General features: G+C 39.2%; 1 protein-coding gene across 1 annotated transcript; it reads left to right on the top strand.

The window, feature by feature from the left end:
* The first annotated feature begins 227 nt into the window (after window positions 1-227).
* On the top strand, window positions 228-26643 carry LOC110376697 (probable cytochrome P450 49a1). Its single transcript, XM_064039342.1, has 12 exons — window positions 228-355; window positions 2138-2311; window positions 14372-14537; window positions 14746-14835; window positions 15089-15205; window positions 15284-15360; window positions 15643-15838; window positions 23045-23192; window positions 23979-24142; window positions 24957-25035; window positions 25521-25724; window positions 25940-26643. Exons 1-12 carry the CDS (start codon window positions 244-246, stop codon window positions 26045-26047), a joined length of 1635 nt encoding a protein of 544 aa, XP_063895412.1. The 5' UTR covers window positions 228-243; the 3' UTR covers window positions 26048-26643.
* Window positions 26644-26682: the final 39 nt, after the last annotated feature.

Genomic DNA, 26682 nt, shown 5'->3' with positions numbered 1-26682 from the left:
AGGTTGGCTGTAAGAGAACCCAATTCTGGGTTAAGCTCGCCGTTGTACATAACTGTCTGTATCCCGTATGTATTTACTGTTTAGTGTGCAATAAAGAATAAAATATATTCACTTTTTACGACTGATGCTGAAATGTAAAAAGCATTCTAATTCAGATGTTAGAGAAATAAAAACGATACCAATACTATTCGTTATTTCAACCTTACCTTACGATTTTTTACAGGAATTAACACAACTAAAAATATGAGGAGTCGAGTGAGCGTAGTGAAATGGCCCCTACGGACCATCACTTCTGGCCGGTTCCTTTCCACCACGGCGCAAAGAAGCCAGGCTTCCGACAGTGGATTAGAAATCGGTGAGTACAAACTACAGAGTATTTATGAATTTCCGTTACATGATTAATGGCAATCACCTTTTTAATCGAGGTTCAGCTTGCTTGTAAGTGCTATATACTAACTGATTGCAAATGCAAATGGGAATTTGCTTGCCGTAGTGAAACGTAGGAAGCACTTCAGATAGTAGTACGGTAAGTAGACCCATTCAGAATATTATAGTGTTCCGTGTTAAATAAAGAGTGAGCGGGAATTAGCTAATGAGACTAATAGGTTATTTTATGTACATTGGACAATACAGTATGTGTTGAGCAGTTTTGATATAATTGTTGTCATCGCGTAGTACTCCTAAGGCCCTATTTAACCCACTAGATATAACAGTCTGATTAATGAAACATTTATGTTTATCACTAAATTCCCGTGTCCCGTGTACTCAAGTTTTCTATGAGATTACCTAATTGACTGTTGGTGACATTGCCGCTCAAAGTTACTGTATAATTATCATGTGTGAAAGAGTTAGGAATACTTAGTTTTTTAGTGCATCAAAAGGCATCGTACCTTTTCCTCACGAGTTAGGACTACTTTCACGTACATAAAATAAGGCCCTTGAAACGTGACAGAAAATGCACGACTCCTGTCAAGAGACCAGTCTGATAAATGACCTTTCTGTATTATTTTTTTTTCTGATCCATTTAGTTTACTTGCTTAATTATTGTAATGTAGGTGCGTAGTTTCGAAGTAAACCAGATTTGCATGACATTTTAAGCGCGATTGTTTTGCTCTTATTAAATATCTACATTTATCCGGAAGCAAAGGTTATTTATAAATACAAATTCAAGTTTGTTGTTTTCAAGGGACAATCGATTTAAATAAGTAGGCACCACGGAGGAGAAAAGACTAGGTAGGCACTGACAACTTGAATGAAGGAATAGCTTTTAAATCCACATTATGAAAATATGTGTCTGCTTGATGTAAAGAATTACCGGCTGTAGAATATCTATATCTATAGGTAATTACATATTAATGATTATTAACCATTATGAGAGGAGGATCACACTAAACTTCAGAGATTTTTCGCTCCACTCACAAGGGGGTTATAAACGAAGTTATAAACGAAGTCTTCAGACTGGTTGAAACTATATGAAACAGTTAATTAGAAGTAAGTAGGTAGTGTTTTGTTACATATGTTCTTGTGTACTACATATGTTATGCAAGCATTCGCGGTGTTTGAGTTCAGCACGCAAGGTACAGTTGCATGCAGTAATTTGATATACATCTTTAAGGTTGTTCGCAATCTAGAAATAGGACCGGTTGGATTAGATTAATTTGAATTATCGACATGTTCTAGGAAGGAAGAGTTTATTAGTCTTCTAGGTATTTTTGAAGATTTGTTTGAGATATATTCGTAGTCCATTAAATACCGTAAAATGTATTCTTCTCGAGAGTGGAAATATGAACTGAAAATTCTAGGTCCCACATATTATCGAAGTACTAAGCAGTCACTGTAACCAACTAATAATAGGTATGAGATGATTGTGATGGTCATGAGGCTGTATAGTTCTTTACTGGGTAACACAGTGGTTATCATCTTATACTACCCCCTTCATCATCATTATCATCATTATCGAGAGTTGTCAACATCATAGGTTTGCTAAAAACTTGAAAAAGTCACCTTTTTGGCAGAATTTTTACAAGTTGTGGAAAAATTCCTATTTGTTTTTTCAACCGAAAACGTATGCCTATTTTAACAAGTCTTTATTAGAGGTATGTACAAAAAAAATTACCCAATTATCGTTTGTTAACAGGTACAAAACCAGTACAGTCGTGTCCGGCAAAGGGTTATCGTGCGCGATCGACTCACGCGGCGATCGATTCGTCTGTGTTCGACATGGCCCCGTCGATCAAGTCGTGGGAAGAAGTTCCGGGGCCCAGGCCTCTGCCGTTCTTGGGGAACACTTGGAGATTCACGCCTTATATTGGTAAGTATTTAATTTGATTTTTTGGGAGAAGGAGTTAATTTCAGGAACTCAGGAAAATAATATTTTTAGCGTTAAATGTCTTATTTATTGAGAACAGGCAAATAAGGCAAGCTTTTATCCCGTCGCGCGGAGATGTTCCCACGGGCCACAGGTGCGGATGAAAGCTTGTTTCATAAGGTGAATTTCATAAAGTTTTCACTTCGCTATTTTGTAAATAAAAATACTACAACTTCTTACCAAAATAATGTTGAATGCTAGTAGTCATATATTTCAATTACGCATCCTTTAGTTCTTAACATTGAAATAGCATATTTAATTAATAACACACAAATGGCTAATGATTTGCATACACTAAAGTGTCATTTCACACGTCGACTGAATGAATCTACTAAAATAACACAAAGAGCATAATTGCAGTGCAAATTGGTTGCATACAATATACAACTCGCGAGAATCAACACATTAGGTGTCTGAGTAAAATGAGACAAATAAAAACGTCTGACTTTCAAGTCCGCGAGAGTGCATTAAAAGATACATATTATAACTTTTTCTTTGCAAGTCTAGACTGAGATTTCATTTCTTATATTCATGATTTAGTTCATTATGAATGTCTGTATTGCTCTGCATTCAAATTGCAGTTTTAATCTAAATCCTAACATTAAGAAAATTATTTTGTTAAACGCTTTCGAAAACTCCTGTGGACCGATTCTGACGAAATTGAATGACTCCAGGTATTGAAAAAAATTCTCCGTATTTCCCGTGGGACATATATGGGGGAAATCAACTCGAATTAATATTGCTCGGTGTCTTATATGTGTGTATGTGTGTCTAATATGCTTATACCCTAATGCTTAGAGGCAATAAGCCCGAGGTCAATGACTCTTAATCAAGGTTTTGCAACTAAATGACTTTTTATAGACCATGGTCAGGCGAATATTATAAAATATAAAATAACTTCCGATTAATTTGCAAATGGCGGAATTTATGACTAACACAATGTCATTTCAAATGATGAGATGAATAGGTATCCAGATTGATATTTAAATGTGAGTTTTTATCAAAATAATGACTACCAAGTAATAGAAAAAAAAGTTTTTTTGGTAAAATGACACTTAAAAAACATACAGATTTTAAGCAGTTCATAACAAAATTGAAAAGCAGACAACGGTTCACGGTTTACGGCTATTAAAAATACCATCTTTCAAGTTCACGCATATGAACGCAGAGTGCATTTACACGCATTTAAAATTCCTTCAATGTACTCTAAAATTTATCTCTGATGTCGGTAGTTTCGTGTTAAATGTAACATTTACAAACAGATCACATGGAAAACCGTTCTACAAAATTTGTATGTCGGTACCTTAAAGTACCGTTTATCTACGCATTGAAATGATTGTACATTCCTAATATGTATAACAAAAAGTAAGAAAAACATATACAGTGTTTTACAAGGAGCGACTGCATATCTGACCTCCTCAACTCAGTTACCCGGGCAACCCAATACTCCTAGGTAAGGCTGGTTGTCAAACTTACAGGCTACTTACCCCCCCTTCTCAGTAATATCCGCCAAGGATGTTCAAATGACAGTCGGCCCCGACTTCAATAATACACCTAAAACCTTCGACAAATACTATGCTGAAAACCGCGTCAAAATCTCTCCAGATTAACGTGAGATAATCGCGCACAAACTCACATGCAGGTCAAACTAAGAACTGCCGGGGCTGCGGGTTGTTCGAAAGAGATACCGCGGCCCTGGTACATAAAAGGCCCACGACGGAACACGACGGTTTTTAGTCAGTAAGAGTCTGACACTCCCTCACCGCTGCTAACCCACAGCGGGAGGGGTTATTTGATGATTTTTGACGTCAGAAAAACAACGTCAAACTAAGAACCTTACTTTTTTGAAGTCGGTTAAAAATAATGTATGTTCACCGTGACCTTTCCACTATCAACCATCATCATCTCTACTTAATTCACGATGCGCTAAGTGGTCCCATAAAACAGTACTAGGATTACAAATTGTAGTCTATTACGATATAATGACTATCATATTACGTATCTTGCATACATTGATACGTGGTATGCAGATGACGTATCGAAAACCTTGTCAAATGTGGACTGGCCTTGAACTGGTAAACTTGAAGCCGATGTGTAACATGCCTAATTTTATTATAGTCTAGCTAAGATCTATTAGGTTGTACTCAATAAACATTTTATATTATGATTTAGTAATCACGGATTGGTAGGTTTTATTTTACAGGATTTTTTCACCAAGTTTTGACCTTTTCATCGTCCCACTCTTGGGTACTGCCTTCTCTCACACAAAGAAAGATTGAGCGTTAATCGCCACGATTGCTTAGTGGGGGTTTGTGATTTCAGACTTTATAGTTAAGATTTCCTCGAGTTTTTATTCACCTTTAATCAATAATTTTGTATTTTATTCCTTTTTTATATTACTCTAAAACAGTATGCGTGCAGCCAGGTAAAAATTAGAACTGTCAGGAAATCACCATTACACGAACGTTAATAATTATAAGCGTGTTAGAGTATTCGTAAAGTTAACCAACCAATTTTATTGCTATTTCAACAACAATACACCAATAGCAACAAATACTAATAAATCATTTGTATAACACTAACCACACAAAACAAATACTTGTACCGATCAGCTCTATTTGTCATCCGCCTTAAGATATGTGAATAAACATCATAAGCCCATCTTTAAGACATTGAGTAAGTATATTTGAATAGCAAATAATGTGGGCGAATTATGGTTTTACAATTAGCTCACAAGTATAAAGAACCCGTTTTGTTAGGAAATTTTATTTATAAGACTGTTGAATTCTTTCTCAATTTTTGTCCCATTGGATTCTTGTGTCTATGTCACATAAGTACTTACTTGTCAACGTATTCATTTCGTCATTGATTATTTATATTATTATCTTCATTATAAAACACGTGTGTTGTCATATGTTGTGTAATTTTTACATTATTCTTCTTAAAGCCCTAGGCGATGGTAGGTGTGCCTTTTTACATGTCATTGTCATTATGTGTTATTGATGTTAATTCCTCTACTTAAGCATATTTTGTAAGTTTTACTTTAACGTTGAAGATAGATTGTAAAGTCTCTCAAGAGACTCACTTTACAAACCTTCTTGGTACCTTAGGGTCTTTACTTTTAAAATTGATACACATGTATGTACGTTACACAAAAACAAAACTCTCATCACCAAAAAAATGAAATTGGCGAGCGCCTCTCAATCATGATTTTCTTGTTCATCCGAGAACCTTACAGACACTAGGTTTATGCAGTTTTTAATTGGGCACTGCAGCTTTAGTTAATCAGTCACTCCACTATTATTATCAACAACATTTAATCATTACGATGCTACGATAGGCTGCACGAGGCAATCTTCAATAATTACGGTGTAATAACCCATCAGACCATTGTTGTCGTATTTCATAACTTTGCCGACACAGGAGGCATAGCAATTTTCTTTAACACAGCCACCGTGACGAAATATATGTAGGACAAGGTCGATATTTTGGTTCTTTATGCTCGTTAACAATGTCTAGTCGTAAATTATTGTTTATTTTATGTAGTTTGTGTTTTTTGATGACGCTTTCAACATTATGTTGTGTTTGGTTGACATAAAAGTTGTCATTATGGTTGCATTTCAAGCGGTAAGTATCATTTGTTTTGGTAATATTATAATTTAATGTTAAACTCTTCGTTGTAATATTAATGTTTAACAACTTTTATGTATTTTTAAGTATTTGTGGATTTATGAATGTATAAATCAATGATTGCATGCAAGACCCGAAACATTTGTTTTACCGATACTTATAAGCAAACAAGTGTTTTACATGCTATGTAGGTATTACATGCTGTTGTAATAGGGGCAGGTTCAGGAATCACGCGTAACATGCAATGAATTTCCTTCTTTGTGCAACCGATAAGTATGATGGTGACCATGCGTTAACCTGCCAATTTAGGATTGCGAGAAGGCATTCAATTATTATGTCTCTAATTAAATTAAGTTTGATCAATTGTATTCTAGTGTTTATTAATTACCTTTAAATGAAAAATACAAGTTAGATAAAGTACATGTGAGTTAATTGATTTCAAACAAATATAAACTTTGTTTTACACCGACCGATCGTTTACATCGACTCACAATAGTGCCTCGATTTTATTAGCCACTAAACCGTCGTGAAACCTAAGCTTCAACCACAAATCGCTACTGTTTTACCTTCAATAAAAACTGGTAGTATGAGAAAAGCAATAAGAAAGCTAACCTGCAACTTAAGGGTATAAACCTCAGAATAGAAAATCTTGATCGAATAGGCATTCAAGATTTCTAAACAGGCAGGGAACCGCGAACCGCGTTTACGTAAAACTTGTCATACAATGGTGATTGTGTTTTATTTTATGAGTCTCGTTCGTACTTTGTTTGTTTACAATGCATTTGAAAAGGTTAAAGAAATAACTGGAATTTATGAATGGGTAATAAGTTGGTAACATTCTAGCTGTTTGGTCTTTTCGTAGAAAGAGGAAACACTTTTCCTTTTGTTCGTATCATAAAGTACAGGTTACTAAATAGTTCGTAAGCCCCTGAAGCTACTGAATCGATTTAAAAAGTTCCTTCAATGCGAAAGCTACACTATCCCTGAGTAACACAGGCTATATTTTATCTGGGACGGGAAGAAGTTAATTAGTGTTGAAAAAAACTAGTGGGTAATAAGTTAATAACACCGTAGCTACGTCTTTTCCTGTTTCAAATAAATAATTATAAAGATAACACACCACGGATGTCCTGGTCATTGCGAAAACAATGGTCACTTTAGCATTGCGAGTCAAGAACCTTTGAACAAATATTTTCTGACGGACGCTCGGAGAATTATGTACAATTTTGGTAATGATGTATTTCCTTGCGTTAGGTAACTAAACGTTATTTAATTTACAACTATTGAATATACGCTTTGCAAACTGGCACGCTAATTTAACAGAAAAGTTTAGGGAGGGCTAAAGATTTCAGGGGAAGTAAAAGAGCTGGATAAACCTCTTTTGAAACTTAATAAGAATCATTCTATTCTTCTAATATAATGACAATTCAGAGTTCTTGGTTACTAGGCCGTAAAGTGGTTTTATAATCTGAAGCAATAATCACTACCTCTCTATTTTGTTTGATTCTATGGACGGATAAAATATGCAGCAATAAAATATTGCTCTCTTATGTTATACTTTGCAAAATATTCTCCAGCACATTTAAAGAACGTGAAAGTTAATGGCAAAAATATGAACACTGCACTTGACGTGCATAAAAAATATAATTTATATTTAATGTGCATACAAATATGCATGTTTGTGATAGCTCTATATGTAATATGGGAAAGTTTTTGATTAATAATTCTGTGAACATTATATTTATGTATTTAGGCTGTATAATTTCGGTGACATTATCGCTCCAGCTGATTTTCATTATTTATATATTCGATTCGTTTCGCACATAGTGAGTCATTATTATTTATTTTTTATGCACACTCATTTAACTTGGGGTCTCCAACGGCAAACCTTAGAGCGACAGAGATACTCGGTAGGGAAGGGCAAGTTATAAGTTAGACATATGACAAATGTTGTAATATTTATTTCTAGAAACTGTTGCTTCTTATGTAGGGCTGCCATCCGTCCGGGTTTCCCCGGATTTGTCCTCGTTTGGAGGCCGTCCGGGGGCCGTCCGGGCGGGGTTTCAAGAAGTGTCCGGGGAAAACCCGGACATTTTTCACAAAGCCGTCTTAACTTAGTATGCAAATTTCAGAGGACGATCACTCGATTTGAGAGGATAAGAAGTCAAACAATCGTTAAATCCACCAACCAAGCTAATTCCTAGCCTGCCTCGCCTTCATCAACTACGAGTTGAAAACATAAGATTGCTTGCCTTGTATGGAAGTTTAACCTTGTAAAATTACAAATAAACAAGCATTTGCTGGAGAAGTCGAAGTGTCCCAAAAGTCAAAAATTTTCGCGCTCGCTTCGCTCGCGGCTTCTTTCCTTGACTCTGTTTCTTTTACGTTTAGCTATTTTAATATCCCAATATTCAAAAAATTTTGCGCTTGCTTCGCTCGCGGCTTCTTCACTTTGCGGATTTTTTTTTATTATACAAGTTTAGGTGCTTTAGTGACCCAAAACTCAAAAATTTTCGCGCTCGCTACGCTCGCGGCAACTTCACTTTGCAGTTCTTTGTATTTTTCAATTTTTTTTTGTCTAACCTATCAAAAAGGTAGCGCCGCTTTAAAGTCCTATTACTAACAAGAAGGTAACTCCTAGTTTCCATATGAGCTTCGAAATACATTAAGTCACAATCTTTCAAAACTGCCCTGACTTTTCATGAAAGGAAGCACTTCATTGAATTTAAGTATATGGTAATATTAAAAATTAGTTCTAGTTTTGTTAAAAAAAATCGGACACGTCCGGGGAAAAAATGCGATTTACGCCAAATGTCCGGGTTTTTTTTCATGTTTGTCCGGGTTTGGCGAAATTCGAAATGGCAGCCCTATTCTTATGTAAAAAAATTCTATATACCTAGTCTATAGAAATGCTGCTTTCTATTAAATAAATGACAAATCTGTCATGATATTAAAACTCAAGTTAATCACATTTTGGGAGTCGAGGTTTGGTCTTGACACGGTGTGCTTACTTAACCTTAAATTTTGCTTTCGGAAAGAGGTTTTAGTGCTGTTTCTGTGTTGTGTTTTTGTTTTTTGTTTGGTGAAGGATTTTTGTAAGTCTATATTTGTTTAGTCTAAGTATTTAACACTCATTTCCTTGGGAAATGAGTGACAAAGAACCCCCTGATGGGGGTGGAGGGGCACCTCCAGATATAGACATTTTAGATTGTTCCCAAGACATAAATGTAAGTCTTCAGCAGAGATCTGCCCTAAAACGACCTGCGGATTCAGATTCCTCCATTGAATCCAAGAAAAACAGACCTCCGTCTGACTCGATTCAGTCGGTATTTTCGAAGCCTGGATTCGAAACCAACTCCAAACTTTCCTACAATGAGTGTGACAGAGCACCCTTCACTGTTTTTGTATCCAAAATTGAGCCTGATCCTGCCACTGGCACAACTTTAAAAGTCCTGAAGTTCGCTCAGTTCTTACACAAAAATAATGTCAAAGGCATTTCTGAAGGTGGAATTAAGTCCCTAGGACGCAATAAACTCGCCATTGACTTCAAGACAGCTTCTGAGGCCAATAGTTTTGTGGAGAGTGACTTTCTTACCTCAAATAATTATAGCGCTAAGATCCCCCGCTTCCATGTTACTCGTATGGGCATTGTCAGGGATATCCCTACCGACTGGACCTTGGAGGACTTAGTGTCAGGGGTAGAAACTCCTCGCAATTGTGGGGAGGTCATTCGGGCTAGACGCCTCAACTTTAAGAATAAGAAAGGGGATACAGTAACGTGGTCCCCTTCATCTACTGTGGTACTGACTTTCGCTGGTCAAACTCTTCCAGAGCGAGTTTTCTGTTACAATGCCTCCCTCCCTGTCTCTGTCTATCATCTCCCAACAATTCAATGCCGCAACTGCCTCCGTTTTGGCCACATCCGCTCCCAGTGTAGGTCGAAAGCTCGATGCTTTAAATGTGCCCAGCCACATCCTGGTGACAGCTGCGACGTCCCCGACTCACAGACAACTTGCATTTTATGCGATGGTGGTAATCACAAGGCTACAGACGAGCAATGCCCTGAACATTCACGCCAAAAAAATATAAAAATGGTTATGTCTCAGGAGAACCTCAGCTATAGTGAGGCTTCTGCAAGATTCCCCCGAGTTAAACGCTTCTACTCCAACGTCACAGCCCAGCGAACTCTCCTCAATACCATTCCACACAGGCTACCGCTCCCGACTTCTCTCAGCTTTTTGCTACCCCTCTCTTGTCTCCTTCTTCTACACCTGCCTCCCCCTCCAAAACATCGTACACCAAAACAGTTTTCCGTTCCCCCAGACCTAGACCCGAGCTGGGCAAGTCATACGATGTTCAGGCCCATAGGTCGATTGTATCGTCCCCCAACTCCGCTCAGCCAAATGGTTGTGCTTTACAGCAGCCCCCTAACACAGAATCCACTCCCCTTTGTACTCCCAATGATAACCTTATTGAACTTCTTACTTGCTCCCTTATCAACATCCTCTCCAAATTTAGTGATGCCATACCGAACAACGTCCTCATACTTGTTGAGCAGCTGCTTCAATCTTGGATCCGCAGAAATGCCAAAGATCCTTCAATGGAATAGCAGAAGTATCACTCAAAAAAAGCACGATTTACTGTACCTATTGAATCGCCACGATCCCGTTATTTTTGCCTTGTCGGAGACGTGGCTGAGGCCGGGGTCCCCTTTTAGGGTTCCTGGCTTCTCGTGTCTCCGGGATGACAGAGACGACGGTCGAGCGGGATGCGCCCTGCTGGTTAGCAGATCAGTCTCCTTTTCCCAGATTCCCATCCCTCTACATAATCCTGGTCTCCATGTTGTTGCCATTAGAGTCATGGACGTCTCCTTTGTGTCCGCCTACATTCCTCACCCAAATGCCAACATCCTGACCGAATTTAATCATATTCTCTCCACCATTCCCAGCCCTTTGATGGTGCTAGGCGATTTTAATTGCCGTCACACGCTCTGGGGTTCTCATACTAACGATCCCTCATCTAGCTTTCTACTAGACCTACTGGATGATCTGAACCTCTGTGTCCTGAATGATGGATCTGCTACCCGTAGGGTCTCCCCTACACAGAATGCTAGTGTCCCTGACCTTTCTTTTGCCTCTCCCTCTCTAGTCTCAATTCTCTCCTGGTCTGTCCTGCCTAATTCATATGGCAGTGACCATTTTCCCATCTTAATTACTTTTCATAACTCCTTCTCCCCTAACCCTCCCACTCAACCTCTCCAGAAATATCGCCTCCTTCAAGCTGACTGGGGTAAATTTTCTTCCTTGGTAGATTCAGAACTTCATTCCCTTCCCCAGGTAAACTCCTCTAATTCCCGTGACGTGTATGAAAATTTTGTCTCTTGTTTAAAACGTGCGGCTGACGCGTCTATCCCCCTTAAAAACGCTGCCCGGAAATTTATCTCTTCCCCTCCATGGTGGGACGCTGAGTGTACCGATAGCGTTCGAAAACGTAGAGAAGCTGAAAACCGATATGCTTCCTCTATTAATATGACCAATTATCTCAGTCTTAAGAAAACTTCGGCTCGCACCTGCAGATTGTTGGCGAAAAAGAAAAAATCTGGTTGGCATAAGTTCTGCGAATCTCTGTCTCCCCGTTCTCCAGCATCCATAGTTTGGAAAAGAATAAAAGCATATCGCAGAGTTTTAGACGACCATTCATCAGACATTTCTTGCAATGACCCCAGCTGCTGGCTAGAAGACTTCATAAGTAAACTAGCCCCTCCCTCTGTCCCTAGTTTCGAATGCCTTTACTTGCCAGACTCTCCTCCCCCCTCTTCTGATAAATTCGATGAACCTTTTTCTCTTTCTGAATTATCTTGTGCTTTGGACCATCTGCGGGATTCCGCCCCGGGTGTAGATGGTATCCCATATTCTTTCATTTGTAAATCCTCTTCTCTTTGTAAACAAATACTCCTCAACCTTTTCAATTCTTTCTTCCTCTCTGGCGTAGTCCCCGAGTCTTGGAAATGCCAAATTATCATTCCAATATTAAAGCCTGGTAAAAATCCAAAAGATTCCTCCTCATACAGACCCATAGCTCTGTCCTCTGTTCTGGCCAAAATCATGGAGAACCTTATAAAGAACCGGCTTGAATGGGTGTTGGAAAGTAAAGGCATCTTATCTCCTTCACAGTTTGGCTTCCGAAGAGGAATGGGTACTCTGGACAGCCTTAGCATTTTCGTTTCGGATGTCCGAATCGCTTTTTCAAAAAATGAAAGCGTAGTTGGTGTCTTTCTTGATGTTGCATCAGCTTACGATAACGTCCAACTTCCACTACTCAGGCAGAAGCTGCATCAGCTGAGTGTTCCTGTGAGGTTGGTCAACATAATCTGCAGCTTGCTAATGTCTCGATCGATTACTATCCGTCATCAACATTCCGTTTCCCCATCCCGTTTAGTCTGGAAAGGCCTGCCCCAGGGTTCGGTCTTAAGCCCTATCCTGTACAATTTATATACTCACGATCTAGAATCCTCTGTTAACTCCTTCTGCAAAATTCTACAGTATGCTGATGATATTGCCCTCTATTATAGTTTCTCTTCCCCTCAAGATGCTTCTTCTCGCTTAAACTCTGCTCTGTACTACCTCAATCAATGGTTATGCGACCATGGCCTTAGTCTATCAGTGCCTAAATGCAACGCTGTTGTTTTTTCTCGAAAACGTAATATCCCCCCTATTAACCTATCTATTGATAATGTTCCCATTTCTATTCTTGACAAAATTAAATTTCTCGGTATGATTCTTGACTCTAAATTATCTGGCCTCCATCATCTAGATTACATTAGTAAAAAATGTGAAAAAGGTGTGAACGCCCTACGTGCCCTTTCTGGGGTTCGGTGGGGTGCTCACCCATCAACCCAAAAAATCCTCTATAATGCCATAATTCGGAGTCACTTTGACTATGGCAGCTTTCTGTTGGAGCCATGTAACAAAATTGCCTTAGCCAAATTGGATAAGATCCAAGCCAAATGTTTGCGAATTATTACAGGAGCTATGAAATGTTCCCCTATAAACGCTCTGCAGGTGGAATGTTTGGATCCTCCTCTTAATTTACGCAGACAATACCTCTCGGATAGATTCTTTTTCAAAGCTCTCCAAATTAAATCCCACCCCCTTCTTCCTCTTTTAAAAACACTGCATGAGCTTATTGCCTCTTCCCGTTACTGGTCACACAAACTTCCTCCTCCCCTTATTAACAGCTTCAGTAAAGTCAATGATCTCCACATATCACTATTCCAGTCAAATACTAACCCTCTTTTTGAAGTCAGTTTCGAAGCGTTAATCTTTCAACCAAAAGTCATTCTCAGCCTCGGCATTTCTAAGAATGACCCTGCTGCTAATAATAAATTAAATAAAATCTTAGCTGAGGACTGGCAAGACTGGCTCACTATGTATACGGATGCTTCTAAAATATCAGAAGATGGCATTGTGGGTACGGCAGTTTGGATTCCTAAATATAAAATTATTTTGAACAATAAAGTTTCTCCTCACTCCTCTATCTATACAGGGGAATCAATAGCCCTATTAGAAGCTGTTAAATATGTTGAATCCCATAGCCTAAACAAAACTTTAATTCTTTCAGACTGTCTAAGCTGCCTTCAAGATTTGATTAAATTCCCTTTTCGTGCTCGTCATAACTTCCCTATTACTCTCCAGATCAAACAAATCCTGCTCAAATGTCACTCTTCAGGTATACAAGTTACTCTGGCCTGGATTCCCAGTCACTCGGGCATCGTGGGTAACGTTAATGCAGACACACTCGCCAAGGCAGCAATTCAAAATGTAAAGATTCCAATTATCGATAAAAGTGAATCGATGAGGCTAATCGAGTTGGCTCTCGCTTTCTCAGGGAGAGGTGGTGACTTTGACCGCGTGGCTCGAAAGTGAAATGGCAAGGAATGGGAATGCTTTGCGGTGTTTAGTTTCTACGCGGTTCAAATTACACTTCACCTTGATATATTAGGTTTCTCGAGAAGTTGTAATATGTGTAATATACCTAAGTACTTACCTACCTCATAATAAGTTTTTCCGAGTTTTGGGAGGCAATATTTTGTGGGTCCCATCCGCAGTCCTTTGAACAACTTTGGCGGGTGAACAACCTGTAGTCTGAAGCCAGAAAGTCAGACAACCAGTTTTATGTAAAAAGGGGTATCGGGTTGCTTAGGTTACTGGGTTGAGGAGGTCAGTTAGGTACTCTCAGTAGCACGTAGTCAGCTACGTCTGGTAAGAATAGAATCAGACCCTAGGAGGTTTTGCAAATGGCTAGACAGATAATAACGTGTTCCGAATACCAATTGTTTCCCGAATAAAAAATCTGGTATTTCCATTTTTTCAGGTGGCTATTCCGTGGAGCACATCGACAAAGTATGTCTGTCTCTTCGGGAAGACTTTGGGAACTGTGTGAAGGTGACAGGTCTACTTGGCAGACCTGATATGCTGTTTGTCTTCGATGCCAGTGAAGTTGAACGTGTATTTAGAGGCGAAGATGCTGCACCCCATAGGTGAGAAACGAATTTTATAGTTTTAATTACAAGAAGTAATGTCCTCGATGTACCTACATATATTTTGGGATATAGTCTAAAATAAGGTGCAGTTAAAAATGCTGTTATTTCCCATTTAAAACATATTCGACAATACAATGATATCTACCTAACAGATAAACATTACTCCTACCTATTTATCAAATCTTTTGTACTTTCTTATTTACAGACCTTCAATGCCCTCATTGAACTATTACAAACACACTCTCAGGAAAGACTTCTTCGGAGCCGAGGAAAACTGCGCAGGAGTCATTGCAGTGTAAGTGCTTTTTCATTACATTTAGCTTATGATTCGATGGATTGATTGAATCTGGGTTCATTTTGAAATAAGCATTCAGAAAAAATATACAAAAAATACATAATTCGCTGAATACAAATGAGCTATATGTAAGTACTTACGTTGTTCTACAAATAACTTTGGCTGCTAGTTACTTCGAACTAGTGGCAATGTAAAAGAAAAAACTTAAGTTCATGTCAAATAAGTTGCTCATAAGATTTATGTGGTGTTTCAGTCACGGTGAATCCTGGTCAGCCTTCCGGACAAAAGTGTCTCGTGTAGCCTTAAGTGCTGGCGCCGCTGCACAATACACGGTGCCAGTAGCTGAAGTAGCTGATGCTTTCATCCAAAGGTATGTTTAAATATCCTTTCTTTATTCCTCAGGTGATCAACATGAAGATAGTTTTAAATGTTTACGGTATTTTTGCAGAATACGTAAAATAAGGAATGAAAATTCAGAAACTCCAGACGATTTCCTGAATGAAGTACACAAGTGGTCTTTGGAATGTAAGTAATCTTTAGCAGTTTAATAAATATTTAGCCATGTTACCTACTATACTTACATACCACCTACTTAATATAATACTCAAAGTGTCGCTGCAAGGATGAGACCTGAACATCTTCTATGTTTATTTATTTTGTCCCCTTGCCTTGTCATAGTCTTCTAAATGGTTTTCTTTCTCCATTTAGAAGAAAACCTATTTTCCCAAAATGTCTCAAAGTATCCAATTCCTATATTAAAGTCACCTAAATCAACACCATACTAATTACACCATTTTCTAATCACAGCCCTCAGCCTCATAGCCCTAGACACTCGCCTCAACTGTTTCGAGGCCTCGGAAGACTCGGAAAGCATGAAGCTCATACACGCAGTCCAGACCTTCTTCCTGAGCGTCGGCGAGTTGGAACTGCGTGCGCCCTGGTGGAGACTGTACCCTACCAAGATGTTCCGACAATATGTTGCTGCTTTAGATACTATCCTTAGGTGAGGAACAAAACGTAAGGTAACGGAAGGCACATGTAAGGTAATGAAAGGTATACGTTAAATAACTAGTTGGCTTAAAGACACAAGCGATCTGTAAGAGCGCAATACTCGAGATGTATGGAAAGATTATAAGAGCCTAGTCCCGTAGTGGTTGCAATGAGGGTTTTTGAAATTTTTTCTGCCACCGGGTGGCGCCACGTATGCGTCTGGTCCATAGATATAATATTACTAAACAAGATTGCGCACGCTCAAAATATATATTTACGAAAATGAACTCTATTCTAACGCAATAAGGTACTAAATTGGTTGCATAATACACAGAGGCAAATCCGAGCCGAGAGGGATAGTTCGCACGGAGGCTGTTTGTCTCTTTCTAACACCTTGCCAGCATAAAAAAATGTTGTGATCAAAAGTTTTGTCTTCCCAAAAAACAATTGAATCACTTATATTTTTATCTTATTTTAACAATTGTAAGTCAACAAATTAATAACAATCGCATTAATTTATTCGTATTTATTATTAAAACATAAACAACATAAATTTTTATTTTGCTTTTTTTATTTTCTAGCGGTAACCCTGAACATTCTTGGCGCGTAATCAGCATTTAAAATGTTGTTTATATTTTTTGTATTATATCAATTTAAACTATTAAAATAGTGAAAAAGTGTTGCGTTTATACTTGTAAAAGTGAATCCTATGGGGGTTGCAGTATATCGTTCCACAGGTTAGCTAATATTAACATTTTCGTAAATCAAACAACTAGGGTGCCCATGAATTCTTGTAATGAGTCAAAATATGGGTGATGGATTTTAAAACTGTTGTACTATTGTTATAGCTTCCCAAAAAATGAAGGAAGGCGACATAAATGGCTTAGCAGTCTATATGTGAAGCAAAAATACAGACAAATCAGTCTTCACTTCGAATCTCCCTGCTTTTATACGGCTAATTCCCGCTAATTTTTAAAAGCAGATATTAGTATCTTAAGGTCACAAACTGAGTAAGTTAAAACTTCAATACCAATCTGTGTTTAATAATCTTAGCAAATTCGGATTTGTCTCACATAGCTTAATCTCATAGTCACCCTATTAGAAAGGGACAAACAGCCTCGGTACTAACTGTTTCACTCGGCTCGTTTTTTGGGTATAGGTGCGCAGTCCTGTTTACTAATATTATGTCTATGGTCTGGTCCAAACAGCTGTCAAATAGTATGGAATTGTAGGTGCCGAACTTATTGTTTATTGAAATTCTGTTATATTGGAAGTGTTATTGATTTTATTATGGACTACGGTCAGAATAAGGTTTCCGAACTAAAAATTGAGCTAAGAGAGAAGGTGCAAAAGTCACTGGTACTAAGGAAAAGCTTGTTGAAAAATTTGTTAACACAATATGATTTAGTTTTTTTTATTTACTCAACCGCAATAGTAAAACAATAATGCAGTGCTTTAATTATAAAATAAAAAAAACACTAAAATCGTTCACTATTCTATTCATAGTAAAGATAAGCACTTTGACAGTTATTGGACCTGACGACTCGGTGCTGCCACCTCGTGGATTGCCATTTTAGAAAACCCTCATTGGCATAATTATGCCACTATGAGCTCGATGCTATGAGCACTCTCGCAGATGAGAGTGGTCATGACATAAAATATTTATATGACTTTACATAATGCTTCTAGTAAGGTTTTTAAAACATTAATGAACAAAAATCTCTTTTGTTATACATGTCACCGTAAGATTACAAACATCGTTAGATTACAATCTATCTCGAGAGATTGTAAACTGTCGAATTATTGTGAACCGTAACACCTGATTGCAATATCATTATATTATATATCTTCGAAAACACAGCAATGATGTGAAGAAGCAGTCCTATGATTCTGTGAAAATATCGAGAATATCAGTCATATCTGTATACAAATCGAGAATATCCTCCCAATTTCTGTCACCACAGGGCTATCTGTCATACTTTACCGCCAAATTTTCAACCGGCGACATTGCATTCTTGTGATTCATTCGAAACGCGTGAAAAACTTTTTTCAAGTGCAAAAAAATTTGTTCCTAGTGTATTTAGCCTAGGAAAAGTGAGTTTAGAAAACACGGCAGTGTAAATAATAAAATGGACTCGGTGAGTAATACGTGCGAGAACCGCGAGCGAGACGCGGCCGCTCCGGATGGAGGGCAATCGTCGTCGACAAGCTCGAAGGCTTTGGAAAGTAGTTCCTCCTCATCCTCGGAGTTTGAGGAGGGCACGGCTTCGCCCTTGCCTAATAAGCGTTCTCGTGCGTCGGCGAGGAACCGTAAGTACAAGTCTAAACATGTCCGTACCGATCCTCGTGTTGATACTTTGATGACGCAAATGGCGTATTTGTCTAATTACTTAAGTTTATATCAGTCAGGTTACTGCTATAATGGTAGGGCAGCGCCAAATAGTACAATAACGAGCTCGCAGCCTTCTGCTGCTAAGGACAGTTGTGCGGAAGAATTTATTACTTTGCCGGCACAGCCCGAGTCGCTCTCTCTAAATTTGGGTGTCTTAAACACCGAGATAGACAGTAAGAAAAATATTCCACCTAGTGATAAGGATAGGTTTAATGAGTTAAATAAGCTGCAACAATTTGACTCGCAGGCTTGGAAGGGCATTAGATACAAACAAGCTTTGCAAGGTTGCCTTGCAACCCCAGGATTTACAGGCCTTATGGTCAATGATGAGTTGTGTCACTTTAATAAGAATAAGGATTATTTAGCTGCTACTGAAATGTTTTTAGCTGGTATATCTAACAAAGTCTTAGAGCAAAGACAATTGTTGAAATCGGGTTTACAGAATATTGTAGATTGGGCTAGCGCGTATCCAACTAATTTGAACCCCAAGTCATTGGTGGACAAAATGTCAGAGATTTTTGGACCTGGGTCTTCGAGTTATAAAAATTCAGAGACCACAATGCAAATTATTTGTGGAAAACGATCTGAATCTATTGAGGTTAGGCGGGACAGGATTTTGAAAGACTCCGCCCCTAAGACGACCCACTGACCAGAAATTTCAAATACAAACCTTAGGAACACATTGAGGAATGTTCCACCTAGTGCTGAACATTTATTTAGCAGAGAGGCACTACAGCCTATTATACAGTCCCTCGGAGGGTCTCAGGTCTGGCTGAATACTCCAACCTACCTCAAGGAAAGGAAAGTTACAGAGCGGGGTGAGCCCTTTCAAAATAGAAAAAATAATTTTAAAAATAAATCTAAAAAGTTTGATAAGAAATTTAAGCATACTTCTAATAAAAACCGGCCCTTTCGTCAACGTTCCACTAACACAGCCAATAACGATAAGTCCACCAGATCTAAAGAAGAATGACTCTCACCGGGTGTTCAGAGGAGGTTGCCTAAAATTCTCCAGTTAACTGCTCTGCCATTTGGCCTATCATCGGCACCCCGTGTATTTGCGGCAGTCTCAAACTGGGTGGCAGAGATCCTCAGGAATCGAGGCATTCGTCTTTTGGTCTATTTGGACGACTTCCTCCTAGCTTGTCAGGACAGATCCAAGTTAATGGCACAAGTTGCGGAAACGTTGGCCGTCTTGGAGTCTTTGGGTTGGCACCTGAATTACCAGAAGTCGGTGACGGAACCAACACACAGGTTGGAATACTTGGGCCTGGTCTGGGATACTCAGTACCTAACAATCGCCTTGCCCATCAGAAAGGTAGAAGGAATAAAAGCCTCCCTGACAAAGCTATTAAAGCGGGACAACTGCTCGTTAAGAGAGTTGCAAAGCGTGTTGGGAAAACTAAACTTCGCCAACTATGCGATTCCCCAGGGCCGTCTTCACTGTCGAAAGGCCCAACTCTTCCTGAGAAGGTTCTCCCGGAGAAACCAGAAGAGAAAATTGAGTTCCGGAGTGCGAGAGGTCTTCCGGTGGTGGTTGGAAGCAGTAGAGGGCTGTCCAAACCCGTTACTCAAGAAAGAGGTAACGCATTTCTTGACCACAGACGCAGCGGATGCGGGCTGGGGAGCAAGTCTAAACAGCAAGTATCTCTCAGGCAAATGGGCCACGAACCAAAAAGCCTGGCACTCGAACCTAAAAGAGATGTATGCCGTTTATGCGGTAATAAGGTCACAGGGGTCATTGTTACAGAATGCCCACATTTTGGTTCAGACCGACAATCGGACTCTAGTAGCGTACATAAGGAATCAGGGCGGGACTCGGTCCTTGAAGCTGTTAGGCCTAACAACCCAGTTGTTAGAGTTGACTTGTCGGCTGAACATAACGATGACAGCGTACCACCTGCCAGGAAACCTAAACGGCATTGCAGATTGCCTGTCAAGGGGAAAATCAGTACCCGAGTGGCACCTGCTGCCACCAGCCACGGAGGCAGTGTTCAGACAATGGGGGGTTCCAGAAATAGATCTCTTTGCTACAAGACACACGGCAGTAGTTTCAAGGTATGTCAGTCTAGACTCAAGGGATGGCTCCGCAGAGTTCTGCGACGCCTTCAGCCAAACTTGGGACTTTCAGACAGCTTGGGTATTTCCACCTCCAAGCATGATGCCCAGGGTTCTGGCACATCTGAACAAGGCCAGAGGGACATACATTGTGATAGCGCCACAGTGGACCCAGTGCTTTTGGTTTCCCGACCTGAAGACACGCGCAAGTACCCCACTTCCCATAGAGAACCTGAGGGAGGTGCTGCTGGACAGGACGACGGGACTACCTCCACCGTCAGTGGACAAGCTAGTACTTCAGGTTTGGAAAATTGGGGGTGGGGAGATCAAGTAAAGGACTGGAGCAGAGACGAACAAAGATTGTTGAGAAGTAGCTGGCGCCCCTCCACTATTAATACATATAGTGCACCTTTAAAAAGATGGATACTTTGGTGTGAATCCCATGGAGTGGATAATAAGTGCCCAGAGGGCAAGGACCTAGCCAGATTTTTAGCTAATTTATACTTAGAGAAAGGTTTTGCATACAGCACGGTAATGTTGCACAAGTCTGCTGTCTCAACTTACTGTGCACCTAGGGTTGAGAACTTGGCCAAAAATTTTTTCGTTCAGCAGGTTTTAAAGGCAGTGAGTCTAGCTAAACCACGCCCAGCAAAGCTACCAGTATGGGATGTTAAAATATTGTATGAGTGGTTAAAGTCTTCAGAATTTCCAGACACTCTTTTTTATCAAAGCAGACACACTGCATTGATTCTTTTACTTGCGTCTGGCCGAAGGTTGCATGATCTTACACTTTTGGAGCTTGGTGATCAAGGATATGCTGAAACTGAGGACACAGTAACATTCTGGCCAAAATTTGGCTCAAAAACAGACACAAGTTCTCAAAGACAATCAGGCTGGCTTCTCATGAAGCACCAAGATTCTAAGCTTTGCCCAGTCACTAACGTTAAGAAGTTAGTCAAGATTTCAGAGACTAGACGCAATCAAACTACAAATGTTAATTCCCTTTTTATATCAATCACCGGTGATACAAAGCCTGCCTCTAAGACCATGATCTCAGGATGGGTGAGGTCAGCCTTCAAATTGGCACAGATAGATGGCTACTCTCCAGGCAGCATAAGGTCAGCAGTGGCCTCCAGGGGATGGCTAGACAATAGACCTATACAGGAGATATTAGAAAGAGGAAACTGGAAGTGTGTGGAAACCTTTTCTAAATATTATTGTAGAAATATAAATAAGCCTGTCAGTGAGGATGTCCCTGGTCTACTTTATAATAATTTTAAAACAATGTGATTAATAGTGATTATATTTGATTATTTATGATAATGTGATTTTGATCTCAATTATTAAGGCTGAACAACTGAAGTGTTTATGTTTGAAAATTATTTGTTAATTTGTAGCAGTTAAACTGCATTTTTATTTATCAATCCTAAGAAGGAAGTTATGTTTTTTGTTTTCATATTGAATTGTTTAATTTGAGTTTCTTGGTAAGAAAAATATAAATATTTTAAACTAATAGTGTGGTTGGATTTTGTTCTTAACATTTTCCCAGCAAATATTGAAAGTTAAAGATGGTTCAAAGAGAGTGATAAGTAAATTGGTTATAAGGAAGTACCTAGTAAATTATATTACTCTCACATTGCATTCTTGTGTTTTATAATTTCTGATCACCAGCAGATATCAAACAGGTCTTCACATCATTGCTGTGTTTTCGAAGACATATAATATGACTGTTTTGCATTAAGACAAAACAGGTATTATATGTAGAAGAAAACACAGCAATGAGCCAAGGTTCTTGCTGATGATGAAGACTGCAATGGCGCCGGTTGAAAATTTGGCGGTAAAGTATGACAGATAGCCCTGTGGTGACAGAAATTGGGAGGATATTCTCGATTTGTATACAGATATGACTGATATTCTCGATATTTTCACAGAATCATAGGACTGCTTCTTCACATCATTGCTGTGTTTTCTTCTACATATAATACCTGTTTTGTCTTAATGCAAAATAGTCATATTATAATCTATCAATGTAAAGCGGTCAAATTGTCAACTGGCGTAGAACGGAATGCATCTTGCGCGCTGATTGGTAGAACGTAATGTGCCCCCGCCGCTACGGCATTCGCCATTTTGTTTGTTTATTTCGTTTGTTGTCGATTGTGTAAACAACTGTGTTTTCGTGATTATAAATTGATTTCCTGTTGAAAATAACTTATATCTTTAGAATTAGTTATATAAAAGTGTTGAGGATGTAAAATTTATCTGTGATTAACCAAAGAAAAGCAGTTTGAACGATAAACCATCAAATTAGTGTTAGTTTCCGAACATAACCTAAATTACATTAATTTCTCGTGTTTTAATATTTGTATATGCGTGGAAACTTACGTGTTCTCATTAAATAATATTAGCCATGTCGGATATTGAGCCTGGTCAACAAAATAACTCTGAAAAAAATCGTGATTGGTCGATCTTACAAAAAGACTGACGAATCAGGGAGAGCTTTCGGACAGTTGACAATTTGACAATTTCTCATCGATAGATTATAATATAGCGAAAAATAATACGTTAAATTGCAATCAGATGTTACGGTTCACAATAATTCGACAGTTTACAATCTCTCGAGATAGATTGTAATCTAACGATGTTTGTAATCTTACGGTGACATACATACTTGGTATGTTTGGAATTTTACACTAAACGCTTAGCAATTAGTAGCTTATTCCTGCTCATTTTTTCTTGCAACTTAAAATCTAATAGCAAAACATTCCACAGCGTGACTCTCAGACATGTCGAGAAGGCGCTAAAGGAATGCGAAGCGACCGGCAGCAGCAAGTCACTGCTACAAGACCTGGTGGCGGCTGCTGGGCCAAGAGTAGCAGCTGTGGCCGCTTTAGACCTGTTCCTAGTGGGGATTGATACGGTCAGTACTTGTATTAGTCACACTATATGCATGGGTCATATAGCATAGGACATAGATAAGGTGATGACGGAGCGTGAAGCGACCGGCAGCAGCAAGTCACTGCTACAAGACCTGGTGGCGGCTGCTGGGCCAAGAGTCGCAGCTGTGGCCGCTTTCGACCTGTTCCTAGTGGGGATTGATACGGTCAGTACTTGTATAGAGTAAGCTTCTGCCAGCGGTTTCATCCGCATCCCGTGGGAACTACTTCCCGTACAGGTAAAAGTAGTCTATATATAATATATAGCCTTCCTCGATAAATTTGCTATCTAACACTGAAAAAAAAATTCAAATCGGACCAGTAGTTCCTGAGATTAGCGCGTTTAAACAAACAAACAAACTCTTCAGCTTTATAATATTAGTATAGATGAGTATTGTACAGAGTATGTACCGATATGATGTACAATGTACCTACATATGGGATAGTGGATATGGGACTTATTGCAGCACCTAGTCAAAAGCTTATAGCAGTATGTCAGAATGAAATTGGTACATGAATATTCTGTATAGTTTAGAAACTGTTTTGAAAATTGGTCGTAGAATGCATTTTCTTCCAGTCTCTCAGTCTATCCGTCATATAGCCAGTGCAACAGCTATTAATGCAAGAATGCTGTTATTGAAGTCGTAACTATAGAAACCACGCCGGTTTGAGGATTAAAAAAAATCATGGTTCTTTTTTACCTGTTCTTAGTGTTCCCATCGTTCTTTCTGTTTGAAACAAATATTCAATATTTTTCCTTTTATTTCCAGACATCAAACGCGGTAGCTTCCATTTTGTATCAGCTATCATTACGACCATCAGTGCAGGAGCGCCTGTATGAAGAAATTAGCAAAGTACTGCAGGACAGGCCGATGAAACCCGGCGATGTTAACCAGATGCCGTATCTGAAGGCCTGCGTCAAGGAAGTATTGAGGTATGTCCAAATGTCTATAGTTGTTCGAAAGAGTTACCACGGCCCTGGTACAGAAAGGGCTTAAGAACGAATATGATGGGTTTTAGTCAGTTAGAGTCTGACACTGCCTCACCGCTGCTAGTCCACAGCGGGAGGGGGGTCATTTGATGATTTCCAATAAAAAAAGAAGGTGTCTCCAAATGTCTGTTTGATCTTAGAGGCAAACTTAGCCCCGGTCATTAACATACTCTATGCATCGATACTCTAAGGGTAAATACCCACTGAAAGAGCAGCAAAGAGCACGGAAAATGTTAGGCCGCTGCCTCGAATTTTGCGGGCAGCGGGGCGGCAGCGGCGGCGGCGCGGGAGCGGCAGGATCTTACGCGTATAATCAAATGGACCGGCCCTCGAATACAGCGGCGCGGGGAGCGGGCAACGAGCGGTGAGCTCCAGTCAAACGGCGACCGCCCGCGCCGCCGCCGCTGCCGCCCCGCTGCCCGCAAAATTCGAGGCAGCGACCTAAGAGCGCGGCGCGGAGCGGCCCAGCGCGGCGCCCGCGCGGCCCGCCGCGCTCGCGCTCAGTCCCTTGCATTTACGGCCGCTGCCGGCCGCTGCTCTTTCAGTGGGGATTGACCCTAATAAGCACGGAGTAGAGTTAGCCTACGTTTAAACGTGCGAAAATATTATTGTTGCTATGTTATTCCAGGTTATATAGGTAATCTTAATCCATGTTTATTAATAAGGGTGAAACTTTTTTGAAAATATATTTGAGGTATTAGTTGCATAAAGGTCCTGTAACATGTAATGCAACATTTAATGTTATTTGTTTTTACAGAATGTATCCCGTGGTGATTGGTAACGGTCGACAGTTAACTAAAGACACAGTTATTTGCGGCTACAATATACCCAAAGGCGTAAGTTACTTAATTTTTTTGGTACTTAGGTCATACATAAATTCCGAACCTTGGATTCGTTTGAGTCTGTACAAAGTATCTGGGTTTAACCATTTATAGTTACTACTTATTTTATTTTAAAGCCTGTGTGGGAGTGTCCAGCGTAGACCCAGAGATAGACTGGCCCCGTTTACACTGTAGTCTCTCCCGCTAGTCTTACCTGCCTAAGTTTTGTTGTTAAAAATGTTTCCTATAACAGTGGCTACAACAATCTTCATCTCAAACTTCCTCTATACTAGTTCTCTCTGTAGGTAATTTTTTATTGCTCAAATTACAATTTAGAGCTATTTATCCACTCCTCAGAGCAGAATATGAAACCAAATTTTAATTAAGTCCACCATTGTACCAACAAAATGCTCTTATTACCAAAATAAAAATATTTGATCATGTCCTCTATTTTATCTATTTTGATGTGTAATTAATGAAATCCCTATTTTATTTTCCAGACTCAAGTAATATTCCAGCACTACGTAATGGGCAACACTGATGACTACTTCTCAAACGCGTCAGAGTTCCGTCCGGAGCGATGGCTGAACCGATCTCCCGCTCAGAAGCATCATGCCTTCGCTTCCTTGCCTTTTGGTTACGGGAAGAGGATGTGTTTGGGCAGAAGATTTGCTGAACTGGAAATACATACTGTTATTTGCAAGGTAAGGGTTTAAGAGAAAATATTATTATATAAAAGTCCATACAATGATAAATAGCTGTCACACTTTAATATGCAATTTAAGAGGTTGATTCCACAAAAGATCTTAAAGATCACTCTTAGAAATGAGACCGTTCATTATGTCACCTATTTTATTTAGTTCCAAGATCAAAAATGTAAAATACTGTGTACCTAATAAATTATCTATCTATTTTTCAGATGGTGCAAGCCTTCAAAATGGAATACCACCATGAACCCATGGATTATCACATACACCCCATGTACACGCCAAATGGACCAATCAGAATAAAGCTGACGGATCGGTAGACTAGTAACTATTTATAGGTGTAATATTTGTAGGTGTAAGTAAATAACTACAATAGATGTAATTATGTAATGTACGGTGCCACCAGTAAAAAATATTCCTTAAACAATCAAATTTGTACTATCATAAACCTTCTTTGGCAGTCGTTACGTGTAGTCAGAAGCCAGTAAGTCTGACACCAATCTAACCAAGAAGTATTGGGCTGCCCGGGTAACTGGGTTGAGGGGGTCAGATAGGGTAGTCGCTCCTTGTAAAGCACTGGTACTCAGCTACATCCGGTTAGACTGGAAACCGACCCCAACATAGTTGGGACGTTAATATTGTAAAAATTAAACATTATGAAATCAATGGTTAATGGTTGCCACCATTTATTTTGATTTCTTCAAGCCAAATCATGACAATGTATTGTATAAAGAATGAAATACCAGAATTTGTAGGCAAAAGTAGCGTGTGTAGTATGCATCTAGTTGTAAAGAAAAGTACTTTATTTAATTTAAGATATTATTCGAGTGATATTCATTAGTTACCAGAATGATTTAGGATATTATATTGTCAAAGTTTTATTTTTGTTGTGAAATATAGCCAGTTATTTTCATAATTTTTTTGTCTTTTAATCATCGCCTTTCTGCTTACTCTA

Source organism: Helicoverpa armigera, chromosome 19 (assembly GCF_030705265.1).
Source record: "Helicoverpa armigera isolate CAAS_96S chromosome 19, ASM3070526v1, whole genome shotgun sequence".
In the NCBI taxonomy this organism is placed as follows: Eukaryota; Metazoa; Arthropoda; class Insecta; order Lepidoptera; family Noctuidae; genus Helicoverpa; species Helicoverpa armigera.
Note: the sequence above shows the minus strand (reverse complement) of the source record. Positions and strands in the feature narration are given on the sequence as shown.